At 56.9% G+C, this 24582-nt stretch overlaps 1 protein-coding gene across 1 annotated transcript in view; it reads left to right on the top strand.

Annotated features, from left to right (window-relative positions):
• The window catches only part of HIVEP3 (HIVEP zinc finger 3), a 132115-nt gene extending 110220 nt beyond the window's left edge, over positions 1–21895 (top strand). The window contains exons 5-8 of the mRNA XM_036833782.1: positions 4141–4316; positions 10711–10797; positions 15128–16026; positions 17140–21895. Coding sequence (XP_036689677.1) covers positions 4141–4316; positions 10711–10797; positions 15128–16026; positions 17140–17952 — 1975 coding nt within the window. The 3' untranslated portion in view covers positions 17953–21895. The remainder of the gene's footprint in view (positions 1–4140; positions 4317–10710; positions 10798–15127; positions 16027–17139) is intronic.
• Positions 21896–24582: the final 2687 nt, after the last annotated feature.

Here is a 24582-nt window from a genome sequence, read left to right as displayed (position 1 = left end):
CTGGGGGAAGATGTGAGGGGAGAAGAGTGCAGGTTGGTGCCTGGGGAGCACCAGCATGGGAGGCGGGGGTCAAAGAAGGAACTTGCGGAGGAGACCCGGTCACCAAGCCAACAGGTGTCTCCAGAGGGCGGGCAACAGGGCAATAACGCCTCTGCCACTTGGGTTTAGCAGCCTGTGTTGTTGGCAGGAGCAGTCAGCAGGGGAGCTGGGCTGGGGCGGTGAGGAGGCGTGACTCTGCCAGCGTGATGGCCCTTTCCAGACTCGGGCTGAGAAAGGAAGCAGACAGAGCAGTCGCTGGAGCGGGCTGAGGTCCAGGGGGACTTTGGGGTTGGTTGGTACCGAGAGAATTGAGCTTGCGTCCGTGATGGTGGGATGTGTCCGAAGGCGGAGGCCTGAATCTGCTGGGGAAGGGGTGGGACCTTATAGAGAGGGGCCTTGCACAGGCTGGAGGGGCTGACCATGAGCTGGGAAGGGGAAGAGGGTCCAGCTCACACTGGAGAGCTGCCCCATACCTGTCCCTGGACTTGGCCCTTTGGGAACCACAAAGCTATACAACCCCAGTGGCCTTCAAGGAGCAGAGAAGTCAGCAGGCTCCAGGCTGGCCAACCAGGACTGCCCTCTTCAAGTCTCAGGACCCCCAGTGGCCACCCTCCTCCAGATATCCACAACCTGGACCCCCCTGGCTGCCTCCTCCTCTAACCTCTTTTCTCTGGCTCCCAAATCACATTCTCTCCTGGTTCTCTACCAGGAGATCTCTGCTTGGGGGTGGCTTTTAGTGCCATCTTTCTCCCCACCCTTACATTTGGGTGCCTCCTGGGCCCTCTCACTGCCCTCTTCCTGTTTTCATACTCTCTTGATCTGAGCCTGCCTGCCCCAAAGCCCGTCCATCCCCCATGAGGGGTGACACGCGCTAAATCAGTCTGCTAGGAGGCCACCCAGACACGCGTGTGAGGGGAGGGACGAGGGCTTCATCATTTCCCAGTCCTCAGAGTCTGGAAACCAGGGGCCCTGCACTCTCTCCCCCGTCCCATCTCCAGCTGAGCCAGAAGCTCTCAGGACCCAGATTCCAGCCACCTGGCCTCTCACACGGCCTCCGGGGGTCACTTGGGGTCATAGTGGGAAGTGCCAATAGCTTTCAGGAGCCTCCTGGGGTGGCTGGCCCACCCGCTGCGCCTCAGCACAAATCTACATGTCCCATCCTGAGTCCCATGGATTTCCAGCTGTGTACTGGACATTTCCTCAACTCACTCTCAGGATCATCTCACACTCAGCAGTTAAGGACAAGGGTCCTGTATCGCTTCTGTCTAAGCCTGCAGATGGTACCACTTGAGCTGGCCAAGTTGAAAACTTTCGATCTTTGTTACTCCTTCATGGTGGCCCCTGCGTCATCCAGATGGCCACCAAGGCCTGTAGATTCAACATCCAGAAGGACTTGAATCTCTGTCCTAGAACACGTGCCTTGTACCCAGATTCTAAGTCTCTCTTCTTCCAGACCATTCCCCATGGTGCCAAGGAAGCATCTTCTCTTTAGACTTTATCTTTAATAAAACTTTGATCAAGTCTCAGCTTCTTAGCGTGGCATTCAAGGCCAGTGGTGATCCAGCCTGTCCTGCCCTCAAACACTCCAGGCCTCTTAGCACCCGTGCCTTTGCTTCTGGGCTCCCCGCCTGGGGGCCTCCCTTCCTGCCTCCGTCTCTCAGCATCCTCTCTGGCCCCTTCCAGCCCAGGCTCCTCCTCTGTGCCACCCAGCAGGTTGTGCACCTTCCATGGAGTGTGACGAAGTGGTGTCTGGGGTTACATACATGCCTCCTCACCCCACCCCCAAGTCAAGGCACCACCCTTGGAGGGTCAAGCAGAGTCCTTTCTCTGTGTGTGTGTGTGTCTCCATTCAGGCGACCGCAGGTGGTTTAAGCTCACTATGGAAGGAGAACGAAGGGGCTGAGAACAGCCAAGGTAGACGGACTCTAATGCCTTCTTCTGAATTGGTTTAAGCACAGGGGGAATCCCACATGTGGTAGAAGTCAGAGCGGCTGTGGGCCTGGGTAGGAGGAGGTGAAGGAAGGGGGACCCCGACGGCGCCATCATCGTTGGAAGGGGGGGGCTGTCATGGACCCGCCAAGCAGAGCCAAGTGGAGGCTGGTGTCCAGTGCCAAGGGGAAACCAAGCCATTCGCACTTCTTTCTTCTCCAGATGGGAAAAGGGCGCCCCAGCTCAGACTGGGTCCCAGGGGGACGAAGGGACCTAGGAATTAAAACCCAGGTAGCTGGTTGAGGTCTGGGGGGCGTGCTGCGTGAGGGTGAACTGCTGGCACAGGGAGGCAGACACCCCCTGCTTGCCCGCAGGGTGCTCTCCCTAAGAGCAAAATGAGTCCCTCTCCCCTTAGCCCCCCATGGCCTTCCATGCCTCCCCTTGAAAGCAAGATGGTGCTTTGCCCTGGATCAGGGCAAGAGTTGGCCCCCAGCCTGAGGACTGGGTGCCTAAAAGTGGCCCATCGGGACCCGTAATAGGAAGAAAGCGTGGTTTTAGACAACTTGAGAGGCACCGGTTGGCCAAAGTTGAGGCGATCCACTTGTACTCTTGGACAGCAGTCCGTGCGTGAGTGCGCGGGCACGCGTGTGTGTGTGTGTGTGTGTGTGAGAGAGACAGAGAGAGAGAGAGTGTGTGTCACTGCATGGGTGAGGGTGAGTGTGCCAGGGTGTGTGTCAGTGTGTGAGTGTGAGTGCATGTGTCTGCGTGTGAGAGTGGGGAGGTGATGTGAGTGTGTGTGAGTGTGTGTGTATGTGTGTTGGTGATCGCTGTGCCGCTGCCTGCCGGCTCCCTCCCTCAGAGTTCCCTCCTGCAAGCCCATCCTTGTGGTGTCCTCTCAGCTGTAAGCTGATGGCCCCAGCGGAGCAGGACTGAGTCCCAGCCGTTGTCACGGCCTCACCTCCCCCCAAGCCCCTTCCTGCCTCTCTGCACCACCCCACCCCCGAGTTTGGGTGCCAACTCCTGGGCAGGGGGTGATGTGCGGGGTGAGTGTGGGCACAGGCAGGCCTCCTGCAGGCCAAGAGACCACACCTCTCCCAAGGCACCCGTGCCTTCAGATCCCCAGGCCTCATGAGTCAGAAAGCTCTTCTCCTGGAATTACGCCAGGATCCCCTCCCTGGACCCCGTCGCAGCCTTCCACGTCCCCATCGAGACACTCACACATCCACAGCATTAGACCAGCACGGCATTTTGACAAGGAGGGTATCAAGTGAGCCTGTGAGACTCGTGGGTTCCTTCCGAGTGGAAATAAGAACATTCTGATTCTGGACCAAGAGCGCAGTGGCGCTGAGGCCCAGCGGGTGGGCCAGCCACCCCAGGAGGCTCCTGAAAGCTATTGGTACTTCCCGCTATGACCCCAACTGATCCCTGGAGGCCGTGTGAGAGGCCAGGTGGCTGGAATCTGGGTCCTGGGAGCTCCCGGCTCGGCTGGAGATGAGACGGGGGAGGGAGTGCAGGGCCCCTGGTTTCCAGACTCTGAGGACAGAGAAACGATGGAGCCCTCGTCCCTCCCCTCACACGCGTGTCTGGGTGGCCTCCTAGCAGACTGTTTCAGCGCGTGTCGCCCTTTGTGGGGGATGCACGGGCTTTGGGGCAGGCAGGCTCAGCTCAAGTTCTGTCCCTTTCTGGCTGTGGGAGCCTCAGGCTCTTAAGGGCTCTTTGTGGAGGTTGTGATTGAATTCGGGCAAAGCGCCCAACACAGAGTGAGCACTCCGTCAGTGGTGGCTGCCAGAGCTGTGGTCGTCATCTGTTTCACTCTCTTTGTCACACGGTGGCCCAGAGCGGCTGCTCTTTGGGAGCAGAAGCTGGCACAGAGGCCGGGTCTGGACCGGAGGCCCTCTGTGCCCCTGTGGCTTCCCTCCTGGCAGGTAGCACCAGGGTCTGCCGCCTCCGAGGGAGAGAAGGGGGCAGCCCCCCTGTGTGAGGGCAGGGCAGGTGCAGGGCTCCCTGGCGGATCCCCCCACCCGTGGTTCTCTCTGCTCCGCGATGCGTCCTCCTCTCCCGATGCCCCTAAGGGCCGGAGGCAGCCAGGAAGCGCCCCTGCATCTTCTGAGGTGGGAACCTGCCTCTTCTCCTACTTTTTTGTTCCTTTACCATGACGCCTGTTGCTCATAGGTACAAATCAAACGAAGAGTATGTATATGTGCGAGGCCGCGGCCGAGGGAAATATGTTTGTGAGGAGTGTGGAATTCGCTGCAAGAAGCCCAGCATGCTGAAGAAACACATCCGCACCCACACTGACGTCCGGCCCTATGTGTGCAAGCACTGTCACTTTGCTTTTAAAACCAAAGGTAAGAGACGGTCAGCGGGGCACTGGCCCTGCCCGCCGCAGGGAGCTCCCCTCTGGGAGCCCCAGCACAGAGCCCGGGGCCCGGACCTCTCTGCCTGGGGCCTGGGCACCCCCGATTCCTGGGCTCCCCAGTGACAGAGCAGCCGCCTCCAGACTGGGCAGTGGCACCCCTCGGCTGCCCTGCCCGTGCTCTTGGATCCCACGCCGGCCCCTCCGCCCTCCACCCCTGCGATTCCCACCACGGCCAGGCGGTGGCACTCTCGCACACAGTTCCTGGTCTTGTATTTGATCTCATCACCCCTTCCTTTTGCATGTCTCCTTAGCCCTTTATCCACCGACCTGATGAGCTCCAGCATCCACACTGGTCACTGCCGCTCTTGAGTTTGGAAATCCATTCCACCCCGAGCCACTTAACACACTCGCATGGTCACCTTTCATGCCAGACTTTGCCCCTGCCTCCACCCCGCCTCACCGCTCAGACCACGTTCCTGCTCCGTCCAGCTTCTCTGCAGCTCTTGACACAGGGCCGGGCTCTCCCCGACCCCCGAACGGCAGCCCTGTCATTCCTGCCCCCGAACACTGCACAGCAGGGTCAGCTCAGGCTCTGGCAGTCACCTGTGAAAGGAAGGAAGGCTGGCCGGTGAGGGTACGCAACCAGAGCGCTGTGATGGGTGATGGGGGCTGGCCAGGGCCACTGCAGCCACCCAGGACCCGGGTGTGGACCAGTGAGGCCGTGTCCACGAGACTTGGACCGAGTTCTTCTCTGCTGCTTCCGCTGGCTGCTCCCACAGGGCAGGCAGGAAAGGCATCGCAACCCACTTCTTCCTTCCTGGTAGCTGAGCAGACTGAGGTGCCTCAGGGGGAAGCCTGGGGCTCTCGAACCCCTGGTGGCTTCAGCCTCTCGTGCTTCGCAGTTTCCTGGCTCAGGGTTGGGCACGAGGGTCCTGCCTTCTCCTCTGGGCAAGTTGGGGGCCTCCACACCAGCCCCCACCGGAGCCACATGGTTTTTCAGTAGATGGAACTGGAGAGCTTTGACGCCTGTTGACCTTCCTTTTGTTGGTAAAGCTGCTCCCAGAAAGAGCAGTGGGCAGTGGCTCTGAGGAGGGCCCCTCGGGTCTTTGAGCCTTCCTTACTTCCTCCTCCTCTTGCTGACCCCTTACATTCTCTTGGTGCTAGGGCAGGGGGCAGTTGATCTCATCCCCTCGCTCATGGCCCCCTCTCTGACCGGGTGCCCATCTCTGGTCTCCTGACCCCGTTAGGCTGCCCTCCTCTGTCCTCTCACCATCATTCTCAACTGGAGCTCAAACCTTCCCACCAAGGTTTTGGTTTGAATAGAGGTGATCATCCTCCTTCCTCGCCCTGACCCTCTTCTTTCTTGGTGTCTCATCAGCAACATTCCAAAGGGCATTCAGAGAGAACTGATAGGCCTGGAGCCCTGCCATGTCCAGGACAGCTCACCTAGCAAGTCTCGGTCCTGGTCGTGGGCTCTGTCCCACACACGCCCCCTACAACCCCACCTTCTCTGGCCTTAGGCGGCCCGTTGGGACTTTATGGTGGAGAGAGATGGGAATAATCCACCAACAGTTCAAATAACGGCCTTTGACTCTGAACGCCAAAAACCTTTTTGTCCAAGCCCCACTTGGTGCAGAAGATGGGTCCCTCGAAACAGAAATGACTGTTAAAGCCGGAGCTGTAACTATAAGCCAGGACCCCTGCCTCCTGGACATCACCCCCACCACCTTCCTCTCTGTGAGCAGTTGCCCCCTTGTCTGGAAGGAGTGGCAAAATCAGGTGGCCAACCAGGTGGCCTCCAGAGTGGATCACAGCTGCTGGCCCTGCTCCCAGGGTGTGTCCAGGGGGCCCCACCATTCTGTTCTCAGCATGAGGAGCCCAGTCCTGAGAGGGTCTCCCAGCCCAGGGCCATGAAGAGCTGCCCACCACCGTGGAGAACCGTCATCCTGCCACGTGAGACTGGAAGGACCCATGGGGCTGAGTTCCCAGGCGGAGCAGTCTCCCAGAGCAATCCCTATTCGATTCCCTCTGACTTTATTGAGAGGAAAGGCCTGGTCTTTTTCTGTCAGGTCTGCGAGAGGCCTGGGTCCCTGGCAGGAACACCCCTTTTCCAGGAGATTCCTGCATTGGAAGCCACGTGCCGCGCTATCTGCCGTCCCTTCCTGGGTTCCTCTGAGCCAGCACACAGCCCTGGAGGGTCCAGAGCTCCTAACCTGAGGGGAGGGTCTGCAGGCCCTCTGAGTGCCCTGGGGGTGGAGCCTGGGGTGGAGCCCTGAAGGCCCCTCCCAGGAGGGTTTGCTCTCACCCTGTGATTGGGGGAGGGCTGAGCTCTCTGCAAATGCTGCTAGAGGCTTCTGGAAGATGACACCTTCCAGAGCCGGAGCAGTGAGCACATCCAAAATCGTGGAATGTCAACCTCTGGGACTTAGAGAGGGGCCAGTAAGGGTGGTGGCAGGTGGAAGCAGAGCCAGCTCCCTCTTGGCTCTCTCTGAACGAGGCGGGGAGCGAGGGAAGCCGCAGGACACTGACACTCCTGTTTCTCCCTGGAGTCATGGACCCTTCAGCCACCAGCCCAGATGCCAAAGGCCTCCTCCTCTCAGGGTTCCTGCCTCCACACAGCTGCCTCCATCTCCTCCCTCCCCTCATCCTCGGGCTCGGGCCCAGCCAGGCTGCGTGAGAGATGAGGCTGGGTCAGGTGGTCCTCAGGGCCCTCCGTCACCACCACCTGGCTGCACCCAGCCCGGGAGCCCTTCCTGTCTGTCTCTGTCTGCCTGTCTGTGTCTCCGTCTCTGTGTTAGACATCGTGGCAGCAGCTCCGGCCCCTGGGCGCTAGCAAGGGGTTGTCTCAGTGGGTGTGGCCAGGAAAGGCCCACTGGGATGTCCCTGTGGGGGTCTGGGGTCCCATGTCATCTTCTCAGAAGGTTCCCAGAGGCCAGCAGAGTGGCTGTGCTGGGTACAGGCCGTTGCACCGATCGCCTCGGGACAGAGCTGGCAGTTTGGGGCAGGCCTCAGGGACCGAGGGAGGGCGGTTGGTCAAAACCCAAAGCTGAATGGGGCAGACAGGGTCACCGGCTGATGCCCTCAGTGGAGGGTCCGCCTCTGTTCCAGATGCCCATCATTTTCCATCCACTTGCCTTTCCTCCTTCATTCCAGGATTGTCGGGGTTTTGGTGGGGGGCCGGGACAACGGTGAGAAGCTGTGGACTCTGCTTGGCAAGCCCAGGCTCTGACCCTTGACAAGGAAATGGTGTCCAGGCCAAAGAAAGACACCTGAGGTCATTTGGTACACCTCCCTCAATTCACAGAGGGGGAGGTAGACCCACGGAGGGGAAACCAAAGAGGGCGCCGGATAACACTCAGGGCTGCGCATCTGGTCCTGTAACCCCGTGGCCTATCTGGGCAGCCACTCAGACTCCCACCTCCTCCCTGCAGCCTCCAAGGGCAGGGGCAGAGGAGAAGCTGGCGTCCAGGGGCTGCCCGGTGCCTTCTCCTGGGGGTTCCTGAGCCCAGACTGACTGGTAAAGCCAGCTACAACACAAGCATCACCTCAGTATCTCTCTCCTCCACACCCCCGTGACTGTGGCAGAGTCCCCCGGGTGCTCAACAAAGAGCGATTACTTGGGGGGGGGCACACAGTATGGGAAGGAAGGAGGTTCCACGTGGTGGGCATCTGCTGTCTGCCAGGCACTCTCTGCTGTCACTCTACATGTTTCCCCATCAGCTCCTCCCAGCATTCCCAAGAGGTAGGTATTACTTTACAGTTGCAGAGACTGGTGCTCAGAAGGTTAAGAAACTTGCCCAAGAGCACACAGCTAGCAGGTGGAAGAGCCCAGACTCAAACCCAAGGCCATCAAGCTCCTACACATGCTGGTTCTGTTCTGCCAGAGTGGAGCAAGCAAGGTCTCTGGAGTCCTGAGACCTGGTTCCACGTGGGGCTCTGCACTAGCTAGCAGTGTGGCTTTGACGGGTTGGTTCGCCGTGTTGGTGAATGGGAGCCCTCCCACAGCATCCCGTCACCTGATAATCTCGTCTAATGGCATCATCAGCACCAGGGCCGGGAGTTAGAACAGAAGCAGGAAGACCCTGGGCCTGGTGGGTGTGGATTACATGGTCTGTGAGGTTCCTTACAATACTTTGCTTCTGTGATGAGAAGAGCATTTCCCACTCATGCTTATTATGCACCCATTGTGTGCTCAGCATCTAACTTGGTTGAGTAGAGACCCGAACCTTCCAGGCAGAATAGGTACAACAATAACGTCATAGCCAGAATGAGCAGTGTGCATAGTCCCCTGGGGTCTGGGATAGTCAGGGGATGGCGGGCTGGTCTCAGAACCTCAGAGGATATTCAGTTTCTCTGGCCCGTGGAAGACCCCAGCTGCCTTTACCACCCCCTTGACGTCCTGCTCAGGCTTTGCCTGCTCACAACAGTGAGGGCAGAGGCCCATGATGTTGGACAGGGAATGTTGGGGACCCTCCGGCCCTGGAATGACTCTGGAAGTTATGGCTCTGCTCTCCATTTGGCCAGGAGTAGAAGATCCAGGTTTCTGTCTAGTTAAAGGAAGAAAATCTGACTTGGGAAGGATGGAGTCACAGACTAGGACTAAGGGAAGGAAAGAGGAAAGAAACAGCTTCTCTCCATCCTTGCCGCCCTAGACCTGCACACCTCAGGCAATCTCAGCTTAAGGTTCCCTTTACCCTCTCAGCAAAACCCTAAGTTTCCTTAAAATTCTCAGAATGATTAAGAAGCACCCTTTGGTTCATCCATGGACCCTCTCTCCCTATTCACCCATCTATCCACCCATCTATCCTCCTGTTTATCCATTTCTCCCATCCTCTCATCCGAATAGTTGGTCTTCCTATCCATTTATCTTCCCATTTATTTTCTCATCTTATCTGTTCCTCCACCTCTCCCATTTGTCCTCCCACCAATCCGTCCTTCCATTCACCTGCCCATTCTTTTATCCTCCTGTCTGTTTGTCCTCCCATGCATTTGTGTGTGCTGCGTCCAGCCAGCCAGCCAGCCAGCTATTCTCCCACTCACCCAGGTCTCCTCCTCTCCCATTCTCCATCCTCTCATATGTTTATTGATCCATTTTCCATCTATCCTTCCATTTATTTTTGTCCTCCATCTGTCTATCCATCTGCTTATCTACTCATCCAGTATCCCATCCATCTGTCCAGCTCCTTCCCGCTCATCCTGTTCATCACTCCATATTTCCTCTTACCCACTTATCCATCCATCCATCCATCCATCCATCCGTCCATCCATCCATCCATCCATCCATCTCTCTATGCGTCTGTTCTTGGAGTCTATTCTTCTCTCTTCCATCTATCTGCTCAAACTTGCTAACTGATAAGATTAGTGAGACAGAGCACCTGACTCAAGGAATTTACAATTTATTGTATGAACTACCATATGGAAACTCAGCAATCGACAGAGCAACAGTGAGCACATCACAGTGTGGAGGCAGCTGCTGAGCCCAAAGGAACACCCCGAGGCATCTGGCCTGCATCCTTCAGAGTCAGGCTGGGGGTCCTCCGCTGCTCCTTCACAGAACGTGCCTGCCCCCAGGGCTTTGTGGCCTGTGAAGTGCTGTGCGCACGTGGGGGGGAACTGGTGTCACTGTCTTTCCCCTGATTCCACAGAGCGGCCACCTCTGCTCTTCAGCCCACTGGGGACAGAGTCAGCCGCGCCCCGAGGGCTTCGTAGGCTTGGGGAGGGGCAGAGCCTTAGTTCGGCCTTCCCTGCACGCACCACCACCCCCGGCCGTGTCTGCACGGCAGTGACCTTGGAGGCCCAGGAAGGGGACATGACTCTCTAAGGAAGTCAGGACTTGGGCCCCAGCCTTGTGGCGCCCAGGTCCGGGTCTAGCAGATTTCTGTACACCTTCTGCCCTCTCTCCATTTCTAACAGTAACTTTGTCCTGGTTCCTCTTCCCAAACCCTAAGATTCTTCCCTGGGGGCTGCCCTAACAGGGTCCTCAACCAGAAGGGCACCCTCAGCACCCATCCCCCATGCTGGGTTAACGGGAGCCCTGATCTCATCCCGGTATTTGAGATGGCCGGTAATCCTGTTTGATGAGTGTCACCAGCTCCTGGGCCCAGAGTTAAAGGCAGGAAAAACTTATTGCACATGACTTGTCTTTTAATTTATTTTTTTGTTTGTTTTTTTAATCAGCATCTCACTTCTTCATTATACCCTTTGTCCCCTCACACCCCTCACCCACCCTACCCCAGCTCCTCTGTACCATCCTGCACGGGGTCTGTGGCTGCACATCCCACCTGAGCACCTGGGCGGAGGGACGTCCCAGCACCTGCCAGCCAGGCGCCGCCCTGGGCCCCTGCCCTCCAGCCGAACCTGAGTCTGTTCTCATTCCTTTCCAGGGAATCTGACTAAGCATATGAAGTCGAAGGCCCACAGCAAAAAGTGCCAAGAGACGGGGGTGCTGGAGGAGCTGGAAGCCGAAGAAGGTAATGAATTGCCAACTCCTGCCTCCCCCTTCTCCCTCCTCCCCATCTCCCCCTTCTCCTCCTGTCCCCCTTGCCCTCCCCTTGCTTTCTGTCCTCCTCTCCTCTGCTCCGCCTCCTCCTCTCCTTCTTCTCTGCCCTCTCCTCTAGTTTTCCCAACTGCAGGGAGACAGAGGTTAAATTCACAGGATGACCGCTCCCCCTCACAGCGCGTGCTGGGAGCCATAGCTGTGGTGCATTAAGGTCTGCCAGGCAGGTGGCAGGTGGAGCGCCCGGCACCCCGTGGGTGCTCAGTGAATGTACGATGAATACATTAACACATGAGTAATTACAGTCAACATTGATTGAGCACCCACTCTGTGTCAGGCATGCTCTAGACACGTGCCATGATTATCTTGGCAAATCCTCACGGTGACGCTGTGAGGTACACACCCACACTCACACTTACACACTCTGGGCATGAGCCTGACACCCGGGCCTTTTAGAGCTAGAGGTTTTCAGACAGACCTGACAGCCCCATGTCACCTCCCAATCCCATCCCCTATCCCAGCACCGCACCCTGACCTCAGTCCCCCGTTAGCAAGATTAGAGCCACATTAGAGCCAGTTTCTGAGAAGACAAGGCAGGGTGTGTGGCTGGGCCCTGCCCAGCCTCAGCATCCAGGGAGGAGGCCAGAGGGGCTTTTTTGGCAGGTAGATGAGCGGCCAGAGGTACTCCTCCCGCACTGGGCAAACCTTTGACCAGATTCCCTAAAATCAGAATCAAGAATTACAGTGTGACAAAGAGAGGTGTGTGTGCCTGTGTCTCGTTTGTTTTTGTTTTTCTGATTTGGGAATGTGTCTACAGTCTTACAAAAGAGTTAGGTCACATTTCCTTTTAGGTGAAATAAATCACCTTTATTGAACAGAACACAGTGAACTTGGGGCTGTACCCCCGAAAATGAGGATGTGGGGTTACCATTCTTATCAAAAAAGCACATAAGGCTATTTACAGATGTCTCACTGAGTCCTCATAACTGTGGTAGAAACTTGTGTTGCCCCGTTTTCAGTTGAAGACATTTAGTAAAGCTCAAACAGGTAAAGGCAGTTGCCCGAGGTCAGACAAAAACGCTGGCTGCAGTGCCTGGTGGGCTGGATGGGGCAGCTGCACCCAAGCCCAGAGCCCTCCATGGGTGGGAGGCGGGCGTTCCGACTAGCACTGCACCGGGGGTCCACTGAGGGACCCTGAGCGGTCCCTGCCCCTCTCCCACCTTCATTTTCCCAATGAGGCCAAAAAGGATGACCTTATTTGAGGATGAAATCAATGCATTCGTTCCAGAAATAATTACTGAGCACCAGACCCGTTCTAAGCCCTGTTCTAGGTGCTAGAGATTCTGCAATGAACGAAACCTAGTTCCTGTCCTGGGGAAGCCTGCATTCTAGAGGGGAGCTGGGCAATGAACAAATGTGGAATAGGGCAAGGGTGATGAGTCTGAAGCAAAGCATCTGTGAGGGGCTGGGAAGCGTGGAGAGTGGCCTCTCTGTTCGGGTGGTGTGAACAGGGAACAGGAGGCGAGGTGTCAGGAAGCCAAGTGGGGCCTGGAGAAGGGCTCTCCCTGCAAAGGGAACAGCAGGAGCAGAGCCCCTGAGGGCCGGAGGCGGGGGGATATGAAGTCTGAGAGAGCCGTGGCTGTGAAGGCCAAGGGATGGACTTGGCCGCCTGGTGGAGCAACGCCCTCTGCCGTTCCCTGACTCTGTATGCAGAGGATGGCCGGTAGGGGGCGCGGCTGGAGGCAGTGATCCAGGCTGAGCACGTGTTGGACTTGGGTGGGCCGAGGGAGGTGGGGAGACGTGGTCGGACTGTGGATACATTCCGCAAGCAGAGCCGAAGGGGTTTGCTGACGTAGTGGGGCGGGGGGCGGGGAAGCAGGAGGGAAAAAAATAGCCAAGGATGACTCCGAGGTTTATGGCCTAAGAAACTGGAAGGATGGAGTTGCCACTTCCTGCGATGAGGAAGGCTCGGGGAGGAGCTTGCCTGTTAGTCGCGAAGTGACGGTTGGGAGCACAGCTTAGGAACGACTGCCTACGGGTGGCCGGGCGGGCGCCGCAGCCTCGCCCCTGAGGTTGAGGAGGTTGAGCACCAGCGCCACCGTGTGGCCGGACCCCGTCGGCGCCCCAGCGCGCTTCATTCCTCCGGTCCCAGGCCGCAGAAGGGCGGAGCTTTGTGGAGCCTTGACAGTGAGGGGCGTTGGGAATGGGCCGTCCGGCTGGGGCATCCCATAGAGCCCTGAGCGAGTCCAGATGTGGGGGGCTTTGCGAACCCTGTGCTGGGCAAGGGACCCTTGGCTTCCATCACTCCTGCTGGGTGCCTGGGGCAGGCCACTGGCCCTCTCTGCCCCTCAACTTCCTCATCTGTAAAAAGGGACTTTAGGATCCTTCCTGGTGAATATCAGGAGCCTCTGGTCCTGACTCGGACTAGTAGCACTACCCCTCTGACCTTCAACTGCAAGATGAGATGCTCTCATTGCTGCCTGTCTGCTGAGGTTGTGAGGTACTTGGGATGAGAATAGCTAAGGTTTATTGGGTACTTAATAGGTGTCAGACCCTCACGATCCTCCCGGCAGCTTCATGAGGTGGCTTTTATTAGTCTTACTCACATTTTACAGACAAGGAAACTGAATACAGAGAGAAAAACTAAATTATTCAACATTATACAGCAAGGAAGGGGTGGAACTAAGGTTCAAACCCAGACCATTTCCTGCTTCTCAATGCATAAAAACATTTTGAAACTGGCAGTGTCATAATGCAAGGGTTGTAAACCTTAGTCCTGGGCTCTCTGGGTGATCTTGGGGAAGCACTTGCCTGCTCTGGGCCTGGATTTCTCCACATGTAAATGAGAGGTGAGGCGAGGTGAGCTCCAGGGCCCCCGCTAAAGTCTTAGGCGGGAAAGTAAATGCGTGGGGCAAAACTTAGAGATGTTTTGCACCCCCTCGCCATCCCTACTCCTTTACCAATCCCCAGCCCCTTCCCCACTCTCACTGTTCTGCTCCTAGCTGCCAGGAGGCCATGCCCTTGGCCCCATGGCCCTCCCTTCACCTGCCAGCTCCAGCTCCACCCCATAGTTTTTGACCTACATCCTCTTGAATGCCAACTGTCATCCATTGCAGGCATCTTACTGCTGTGTGTTGAGCTGTTTGGAAGCACAAGTGCTGGGCTTTCTACCCCCAGGGCAGCTCTGCATGGTGGGGTCCAGAAGCCTGGTTGCACCAGTGGCCTGAGTCAGCTTGTGTGTCCAGCTCTCTTGGTCAGTAGTTGAGTGGGTACTGACATGAGCTTAGTGTTGGGCCAGCGGGGCCCAAACCCTCAGGAGCCTGCCAAGTGGGCTAGATGTTAGCGGAGCTCCCCCTGGAGTCCTGATTGCTGCCGATTTCATAGATCCCCAAACTAGGCCTGTGTCCTGTTAGCGGTGACCCAGCTGGTTGGGCTGCCCCACCAAAAGCCAGACCAGGAGGCTGGTATTTCAGAGCTCCATTAGCCCCCCAGCTGAGAGTACCAGGGGTTCTGCAAAGACAGTACCTTCTCTGGACATGAGTGGCTGGAATGAGGCCCTGCTCTGCAGCCAGCCTGAGGCCAGCTTAGCCAAACCCCCAGAGAGGCCAGGGCCTGCCACCTGCCAGATACCATTGTATCAGCCGGCAGCAGCCTGGCCACAGTGGCAGACGTGTATGTAAACTGACCATGCCCAGTGCTGCTGGACTGGCCAGCAAGGCTGCTGTGTCCCAGAGTAATAGATTTCTTCATGGATGTATTGAGAGTGACTATAATTATTTGAGCCCTTGCTGCGTGTCAGGAGTGTGTTTCCTCTGCCTAGCAAACCCTGTGAGGTGACTGTCAAGTTCATTTGACAAAGGGGGAGACTGAGGCACAACAGGGTGACTTAACTTGCTCATGGTGGAGCCAGCACTGAAATACTAATGAAAAAGAAACAAAGAAAAGACCTATCTTGTTTGCTATGGTTCAGTCCCAGCCCTACTACTTACCTTACCTGGACAAGTGACTTCAACTCTTTCACCTTGGTTCCCCATCTGTAACGTGAAGATAAGAATAGTGCCGACCTGGCGGGATTATTTGAGGACTAAGTGAATTAACACACGCAGGCCCTAGAACTGAACCTGGCACATGGTAGATACAAGGTAATTTTTGCTGTGGTTATTTACAAAGCGTTCCCATCCTCTCAACGATCTTGTGCCATTGCTGTGGCTGTCAGGCCCCGTTTGCAGACTGGGACTCTGGGACTTAGAGCAGAGCAGCCTGGGGCTGGCTCTGACCTCGGGTCTCCTGTGTCTGCCCCTCAGGAACAAGCGATGACCCGTTCCAGGACTCGGAAGGGCGAGAGGGCACAGAGGCCGTGGCGGAGCACCAGTTTTCAGACCTGGACGACTCGGACTCAGACTCGGACCTGGACGAAGATGAGGATGAGGACGAGGAGGAGAGCCAGGACGAGCCATCAGGACCGTCCTCGGAGGCACCCCCGCCCGGCCCGCCAGCCACGCTGCCGGCAGACTCCTTACCTGTTCAGGGCCCCCAGCCCCCAGATGCCACCTCTGGCAACGAGGCCACCAGGAGCAGCTCAGTCTCAGAAGCCGAGCGCTTGTCAGCCGGCAGCTGCTCCATGTCCAGCCAAAGCATCCTGTGCCTCCCCCGGCTGGGACCGGCCCCACCGGGCCCCATGGAGAAGGACACAGGCTCGGCCCTGAGCTCCAAGGCTGTGTCCCCAAGAAGGCCGTGGTCCCCGAGCAAAGAAGCAGGCAGCCGCCCACCACTCGCCCAAAAACACTCACTAACCAAAAGCGACTCGTCTCCCCAGCGACATTCACCGGCCCGAGAGCCACTGGCCTCGGCCCCGAGCCCACCTGGCCCCCAGACGGGCCCTCTCCCCCGTGGGTCTCCGAGACTCGAGCTGTCTCCTCTCACCCCCCACCCCCTGGGTAGGGAACTGCCCCCCGAACGCGAGGGCGCCACAGACCCAGGCCCTCACAGACACTCGCCCACGAGGAGATGGTCTCCAGGCCAGGCCGAGTCACCGCCACGGTCAGCGCTGCCAGGGAAGTGGGCCTTGGTGGGGCCGGGCAGCCCCTCGGCGGGCGAGCGCGGCCCAGGCTCAGGGCTGGCCCCAAGGGCTCTCTACCCACCCGCGCCTCTACCTCACAAGCTTCTCGGCAGAAGCCCAGCGGAGACCTGCACCTCCACGTGGGTGAGTTCCCGTCTCCGGGGTGGCTGGGCCGCTTCTCGCCAGCAGGTGGGGGGCTGTAAGCTCACACCTCCCTGAGGCCTCAGACCTGGAGCTACACCCCTGCCAGCTCAGCCGTTACCAAGAAGATGTGTACTGGGCACCTCTTATGCCAGGCACTGTGCTGGGTGCCTGAAACCAGTTAGTTTAGTGTCCGAAGCAGCAGAGCACGGACTCTGGAGCTGGACTACCCAGGATTAAAACCAGGTTCTGCCACATATGAGCTGTGTGGCCTTGGATGTGAGTGTAAATACTTGTGCCATTTCCTCCCCCCGCACCCCCATCCCCACGTATTCTTTAAGCAGATGGCAGAGCTCAACCAAAATCATCACATCTCCAGCATGACTGCCACCAGCACCCTCAGAGTCACTGCAGCCAACACCATCCCTGTCACACCATCAGCACTGTCACTGTCACATCACCACTGCCATCTGCCATCATTACACTCCAGCCACGCCATCAGCTTGATCACTGTTATCACAGCGTCACCATCACCACCGCTGTCATGATCGCCAGCACTGATATCATTGTCATCGTCAACTTACCTTTCCCCTCCCAACACCTTTTCTGTCACCAGATTGTCATAACCCAACACCACTGCTCACCACCAGCAGAGATTCAAGCTCCAGGGGGAACATGATCTAGGAATCTTAACTTGATTTTTAATTTTGGGGTCGTGTGAAAATTCCTGGAGGTGGGAGAAGGCCAAGAGCCTGGAGTAGGGACTCATGTTCTAGGGTTAAGTTGGGTCAGTACCATTTGGGGAACAAGAGAAGCCGCAGAACCGAGACAGAGGGCCAGGAGCATAGGGGCCAACCAGGCAGCCCCATCCTCTGAAGACAGACAAGCTGGCTGGAGGCGTGGGGACCGTGTCCTGAGTGCACCCACGGTCACCGTTCCAGAGAGGGCGCCCACACAGGGCAACACCGTAGGCAGGGGTTGGGACTCGGTTCTGGGCCAGCTCAGCCAGGACTTGCTCTGTGATCTCAGCGAGTCCCCTCCTCACTCTAGGCCTTGGGGTCTCCGTGTGCCCAGCACATAATCCTCGCCTCACTCTGTCTTATTTTCTGACCCCAGCAGAAGGCCGAGTCGCCAAGTCCCTCCTGTTCACCTGGCCCTGCTCATCCTCTCTTCTCCCGACCCTTCTCCGCCCCCCATGACTTCCACGGCCACACGCCGGCCCGGACAGAGGAGAACATCTTCAGCCATCTGCCTCTGCACTCCCAGCACTTGACCCGCGCCCCGTGCCCCCTGATTCCCATCGGCGGGATCCAGATGGTACAGGCCCGGCCGGGGGCCCACCCCACCCTGCTCCCCGGGCCCAGCACGGCCTGGGTCAGTGGCTTCTCAGGGGGTGGCAGCGACCTGACGGGGGCCCGGGAGGCCCAGGAGAGAGCCCGCTGGAGTCCCACCGAGAGCTCATCGGCCTCCGTGTCCCCCGTGGCTAAGGTCTCCAAATTCACACTCTCCTCGGAGCTGGAGGCCAGGGACTACCCCAAGGAGAGGGGGAGGACGAGCAGGGGCCTGGGCAGACCTCCCGACTGGGAGCCCCACGCAGCCGAGGTGCCCGCAGAGCCCGTGCCCACGCACAGTCCCCGCACCCCACCCGAGGCCTCGCCCCGGCCACCCCAGGGCCGCCGGGCAGGGTCCCGGAGCCCCCGCCTGGAGTCACCGCGTGCGCTGGCCAACCCCTCGGCCTCCGCCACCCCGCCGCTGGACCGCAGCAGTTCCGTGGGCTGCCTGGCCGAGGCCTCCACTCACTTCCCAGCCCGGAGGAGGAACCTCTCCGGAGAACCCAGGACCAGTCAGGGTTCCCCCGAGCCCTCGGGAAGTGGGGGGCCCGGGGCACCTCCACACCCTCCCGAGGACCGGGGGCCCCGGAGCACTTAGCCTCTCCCCGACCGCTTCAGCATCTGGCTTCCGGTGTTTGGCAACAGACGTTTCCAGCCGACTTCCTCGAATCATCTTGCTGTCACGGGCTCCCTGTCCCATCTGTTGTTCTGTCCAAGAAGCTTCTGCTCAGCCCCCGTCTGTCTTATCTTCCCACCATGTATGCAGTTACCTGTGCCTTTTTCTGTGACCTTTTGTTGCTTGAAAAGATACAAACAACACACACACACACACAAACATTAAAAAACCCCACGAGGTATTTGAGGCTGTGAATATTTAGGTGGGGCTTCCCCTTGGGCCACTGTGGTCAGCAGCCACCCCGAAGGCTGGCAAGAGGCGGTCAGTTGCTAAGAGAAAGGGGAATGCACTGAAGCAGAGAGAGAGAAAAAAAGAAACTTTAAAAAATATATAATTAAATGTAAAAGCAAGCACTCCTATGTACAGTTGTTTATGGTTCCTATTTATTGCTGCTTTATCCCACCCCAGCTAGTGGCCTCCCCCGGCTGCCAGCAGAAGGGCCAGCAGCCCGAGGCAGAGGGACAGGCAGGGAGACTCCACGGGCAGGCCCAGAAAACTCTGACTTTCTTTTTCCTAGGACTTCCAACACAAAATATTTGGAACGGGTAGAAGGTAGGAGCTGGTTGGTTCCCCAGGACTCCCAGACGTCCAGGTGGTCTGAGTCGTGATCCCATCCTAGCATTTGACCGGTAGACAAATCCCCCTGCCCCCCGCCCCAGCACCTCTGCTCCTTACCCTCACCCTCAACCTCCGGGCTGGGAAAGGAGTCCTGTCCATCCATCTCCTGGTTCCTGAGCACCTGACCTCGGCCTTGCTCTCAGGGCCCCAGCCACTGGCTGCCGTCCTTCTTCTAGAAACTACCCACAAGGCTGAAGTGACAGGGCCCAACCCCTGGGGGTCAAGATCCAAGGTGCGTTGCCTTGCCATTCCTGAGGCCGGGCTTGGGCTTCATTTTACATTTGGTCCCTGGGGTACAAAGGGCCCTATTTCCTCCGTGGCTGGGCTTTTCCAGTGCTCAGCACTGGAAGTTTGCAAGGACACATTTCTGGACCACTTTGCAGCGGGACTGGTCCCCCTGTCCCCGTCCCACACACCGTCAGGCCTCCACTACCCCCAGGAAGTACCCAAACCCATGACTGGTGGGAACTGCCCAGGCCTCCTATTGGTTGGCTTAAATCTCTTTTAAAAAATAAAATTAAATATATATATGTAAACCTGGAAAGACAATGGTGTTTGATATTTCCCCTAGCCTCCTATTGTCCAAGGTCATTTGAATTCTTCTCCAAAGCAATCAGTAATAGTTAGTGCCTCCTTCCTCATCCCCATCTCCTCCTTTACGAAGCTGCCCTGTGTTTCCTGGTGCAAAAGCCTGCTTTGTTTAAAAAAAAAAAAGACTAGAAATTAAAATCCCAAGTTGAAATGTGGAACTTGAACTCTAGCATGTTTACCCAGCCCTGGGATGGGTGGGGTTTTCCACAACAACCAGAAATCATTTTCTTTAGTTTCTACCAGGGGGAGAAAGCACAGGGACCACGGTCATGGCCCAGCCAGGCTAGGTGCTAATGCTGCAGAGCAGAGACCTCCTTGGCCAGTCCCATTCCTCAGGCAGGCTGCATGAATCGTGTGGCCGTAAGGGGCTCCTGAGCTGTTGTTTCGACAGGACACCATAAGGTGCATAGGGCTGGGGCACTTCTGTGAGCTCCCCGCCCTCCGGCATAATTCCCTCTTCTGCCCGTTCAGGACCTTTCCCTGCTTGGCCTCTGCTGCCAGGACAAACCAGCCACAGGTCAGCCTCCAGCCAGACCACCTAGTTCATTTCCCTTTGGCTAAGACAAAAAGGGGACAATAGGGAAGGACCTACCTGGGGGTCTGCTGGGCTCCAGGGTACAGGGGCTGGGGTTAGCCAGCACTTCCTGGCTGTCTGACCCAGAGTCTGGGGCTCTCGGCCACCCTGGAAGAAGGCCAACGAGCCCAGCCTTGGCTGTACTGGCACTGGTCAGGTCTGGCAGGAGGTGGGAAGGAGCCTGAGCCCCAGTCACAGCCTAGGCCAGAGGCCAGGGCTTTCCTCATCATTACCTTCCGGCCCCACCCCAGGGGCTGCCCAAGGACTGGAGACTTCAAGCACTGAGGCCTGGGAGCTGGATAAAGGGCATTGCTTCAGCCCAGGCTTGAAATATTCCTGGGCAAGATCTTCCAGTCCCAGACCTACAAAGCAGCAGACTGGGCTCTGCTAGACTAGCCCGTGACCTTGGGGGTGGCCGGGCCCCTCCCCCAAGCCCTGCGCCCCAGCTCTCCTGGGCATCATTCCCCATGTATTCAGACAGCCCAGCTGCCAAGGTTTCCTTCCTGGAGGCCTAGTCATGGCCGGTGTGGCCAGCAGGGGGCAGTCCTCACGGCCACTCGGGCTCACAGGCACAGGCAGAGGGGATGAGGGCCAGGAGTCACTGGAGATCCATTTCTCAATGACAGAGACACACTGTGCAAGCAATCTGGCCAAAGGGCTTACTGCCCCACACGGGTGCCCAGAGAAATGGAATTGATGCCACCAGCCTGGGCCGTGTGTCACTGAGCATGGCTCTAAGCCCCTCTGCCAGCCTCTCTTCCGGCTCCCCCAAGCACAGAGCTCCCAGCCCACACACCCACCCTCATAATGTAGAAAAGACTCTCACCCCACACTCTCTCCCACCCCCCACCCCGGGACCCAGTGCCCTGCTCCCAATCACTTGCACATTTACAGCTTGCCTGTGACCCTGTTGTCCCTGTTAAGGGACACGGTAGAGAAAGCAGTGCTGATTTGTTGCCACGGACACCTGTCATGTGCTCTGCTGAAATGTGCCGGATGGCCATTCCTTGGTACAGGCCTGCTGTGGTCCTCGGGTGTCGGCAGGGTTGGGGGGTGTGGGCCAACTTGCCGAGGTTTCAGAGCCAGCCCTTGCCTTGGGGATTCCAAGCCACCTGCCCCCCAGGGCTACCCTCCAGGATGCCCTTCACCCTCAGCAAGCTCAGGGCCATTTTGGGTACTAACCTTGCTCCTCTCCAAGGCGCCTTTTTACAAGCCTACTGCCCCTCCCCCCGCCAAAGCCCTGACCACTGCGACCCTCCAGGAGGCTGACAGCAGTGAACTTCCCACTCTCCCACCTCCAGCAACTCCAACTTCCAGACCCAGCAGTCCCTCCTCGAAAAAGTCTGAAAGAATTAGTTTCCGGACCCCTCTAACTCCTGCTCCATCCTCACCCGGCCCTTTTGAATAGGAACAAGCAAGATAACAGAGCTGAGTTGCTCTCTAGTCCTTTCTCCAGGCAAATCTTCTTTAAAGCAAAAGTCCTCCCTGGGCAGCCATACATGGAGACAGATCCGCAGCACTGACCAAGGGGAGAAAGTTCCTAAAGACCTGTTCCACCAATTCTGCTTCTGCATTGCGAATCCCGTCTGCTTTCCATTGGAAAACCGCTTTGGCACTTATGATCACTTTACTAAACCTAGTGTTAAAAAAGGAAGAAAAAAGAAACCGAAAAAAGAAACGTGTAGGCAAATGTAAGATACATGCTCTCTGTAAGATAAAAATTTGCCTTTTTTTTTCTAAAAGGTGTATGTATTCTGTATGTGAAATTGTCTGTAGAGAGTTTCTATGTTCTTAAATGGCAATACATTCCAAAAATCGTACTGTAGATATGTACAGCAACCGCACTGGGATGGGGTAGTTTTGCCTGTAATTTTATTTAAACTCCAGTTTCTCCACTTGCATCTTGCAATGTTGGTATGGTATATATCAGTGCAAAAGAAAAAAAAAATCTCAACAAAAAATCCTGCAGGTCTAAAGCACAGAGTCTGATGTACAAAAGGAAAAAACTGCTCAGTATTGATGTGTGTGACCTTTGTTGTAAATTACATCTGTACTGTGAATGAGAAGTTTTTACAAGTATAATAATTGCCTTTATTACAGCTCTGGCTGAGTGTTCAGCCTGAGGATATTTTTTAAAAAAAACAGCACGTTGGAATAAATTTGAAAATCCCAACAGAGGCTTGCTTGCCTGGCTCATGGTTTTTCTTAGGGTTGTAGAACGGAGAGACACTTGGAGTCCCAAGTGCTTCTTTTGCTACGGAGAATCAGGCCCAGAGAAGGCAAGTGAGCAGGCCACAGTCACACAGCCTGGGATTCAAGGGGCCCCTCCCTTCCAGGCCTGGCAGGAGGCACAGGTACATTGTCATGTGGTTTGGGGTCTATATTCATTTCCTAGGGCTGCCGTAACAAATTAACAAACTAAGTGGCTTAAAACAGCAGAAAGTTATTCTCTCACATTTCTGGAGGCCAGAAGTCTGAAGCCAAGGTGTTAGTTCCTTCTGGAGGCTCTGAAGGAGAATCCGTTTTATGCCTCCCTCCTAGCTTCTGGTGGCTGCAGGCGATCTTTGGCCTTTGGTTTGTAGCTGCATCACTCTCATCTCTGCCTCTGCCTTCGTATTGCTGCCTTCTCTGTGTGTCTCTTCTAAGGATACTCGTCATTGGATTTGGGGCCCACCCTAATTCAGTATGACCGCATCTTGATCTAAATAAGGTCACACTCACAGGTTCCAGGGGTTAAGATATAGCTGTGAGTCAGGCTATAGCAGTCACATTTAATTTTGAGGGGTCACCATTCAGCTCACTACAAAGTAAGACCTGGAAACTGATCATGACACAGCTATTTACTGCCTGTGTGACATTGGGCAAGTTACACAACCTCTCTGGGCTTCTGTTTCCTAATCTGTAAAGTGGAGGGTTGTTGTGAGGATTAACTGAGACAGTGTATACAGCATGGCTAACAGAACCTTGAACACAGTAAGCCTTCGACAAATATCCTCTGAGCGGACCTTGCACAGGGTGCTGGGGTTACAGAGATGAAAAAGACAGGTATAGGTCCCCACCTTTTGTATTCAACAATGGCTTGCTGAGCGCCAGTGAGGGACTAATCATCGGATATAACAGTGAACAAAACAGACAGTCCTGCCCTCAAAGAGCTTACATTCTAACAGGAGAGGCCATCCTTAAGCAAATAATGACATCATGAATTACTCAATCGCAGTGGCCATAATTGCCGCTTCGGGAGAGAACAAAGCTCTAGTCCAGAGTGAGTCTGAGTCATCTGGAGACCTTTCTTGGAAAACTCCTGAGAGCCTGAGGATGGGGGGTGGGAGTGGGGGTGGCAAGGGTGGGGGGATGGTGGGGGTGGGGGTGGGGGTGGCAAGGGTGGGGGGATGGTGGGGGTGGGGGTGGGGGTGGGGCATGGTGGGGGGTGGGGGCGGGGGTGGGGGTGGCAGTGGTGGAGGGGATGGTTGGGGGATGGGGGGATGGTGGGGGGTGGGGGCGGGGGTGGCAGGGGTGGAGGGATGGTGCAGGGTGGGGGTGGGGGTGGGGCGATGGTGGGGGTGGGGGGGATGGTGGGGGGGTGAGGGCGCCGGTGAGGGTGGCAGGGGTGGGGGGGATGGTGGGGGTGGGGGGATGGTGGGGAGGTAGGGGCGGGGGTGGGGGATGGTGGGGGGCGTGGCAGCAGGGGTGGGGGATTGGCAGGGGTGGGGGGAGTCCAGGAGAGGGAGCAGAGGAAGAGGTAGATGGACAATCAAGAGAGGTCCTCAGGGTAAAATGCCGCCCACAAGTTCAGCACTAAGAACCTAAGAGGGCCTGCTTGTTTCAGCAGCAGGGAGATCATTGCTGACTTTTAGGGAAAAGTTGGCCTAGCCAGCTCCTGGCCCACGGGAGGCCCTTGGTAGACACTGCCAAGTGTTGAATGAATGGTGGAGGCTGGGGAGTGAGGAGAAGGGGGCAGTGGGGACAGCAGATCCAGACACCCTCCCAGGGGCCTGTAGTGGAGAGCAGGGGACAGCTGGAGCAGCAGCTGGAGGGGTGTATGGGGTCCAGGAAAGAACGACGCTGAGTGTGGGAAGGAGGTGGTGAGACCCCAGCCTGCTTGATTAGGAGGAGATGCAGACACCTCTCCCAGTCTGACCCAAGGGAAGAGGCGCAAGCGACGTCAGTGACAGAAGTTGAGGACATTCTCTCTGTGCAATGGAGTGAGGTCATCTGCTGAGAGAGGAGGAGGAAGCTGCAGGTGAGGGAAGATTGGAGACTTAAGGAGGTGTGAATGGCCTTTGAGGGGAGCGGGAGAAAGCTGGCCAGGGAACGGTGTGGCACCGCTCCTGCTCAACGTGTGGTTTGTCCAGCAGTGCTCAGAGGCCACGCTGTGAGCGTGGAGAGGTGGCCAGGTAGATTCATTCCAGGGGTGGGGGTGGTTTTGCCCGGCCACGGGACAGAAGGAGTGGGGTACGGGAGGTAAGAGAGTTGGCCAATGAAGAGGTGACGTTATGGACCCCTGAAGTCACGAGCTCGGAAGGAAGCAAACGGGTGGCTTCCACGGAGCAAGTCCAGTGGTCAAGTGACTGGGGATTTGGATGAGAACAGAGGAGAAAAGGCTGGGAATTGTCTTAGCTCATTTTTCCAGAGGCAGGACAGTTGTGGATGAAGGTGGTGTGGACCACAGGTGTGGGTGCTGAGCTGGAAGGAAAGAGGACACGACTGGAGATGAAGAAGCTGGGAAGCGAGTGTCCAAGATGCCAAGTGGGTCGTGCAAGTGACCTGTG

The sequence above is a fragment of the Balaenoptera musculus genome, chromosome 1, assembly GCF_009873245.2.
Source record: "Balaenoptera musculus isolate JJ_BM4_2016_0621 chromosome 1, mBalMus1.pri.v3, whole genome shotgun sequence".
Classification (NCBI taxonomy): domain Eukaryota; kingdom Metazoa; phylum Chordata; class Mammalia; order Artiodactyla; family Balaenopteridae; genus Balaenoptera; species Balaenoptera musculus.
The sequence above is the reverse complement of the archived record's forward strand: the minus strand, read 5'-3'. Positions and strand labels throughout refer to the sequence as shown.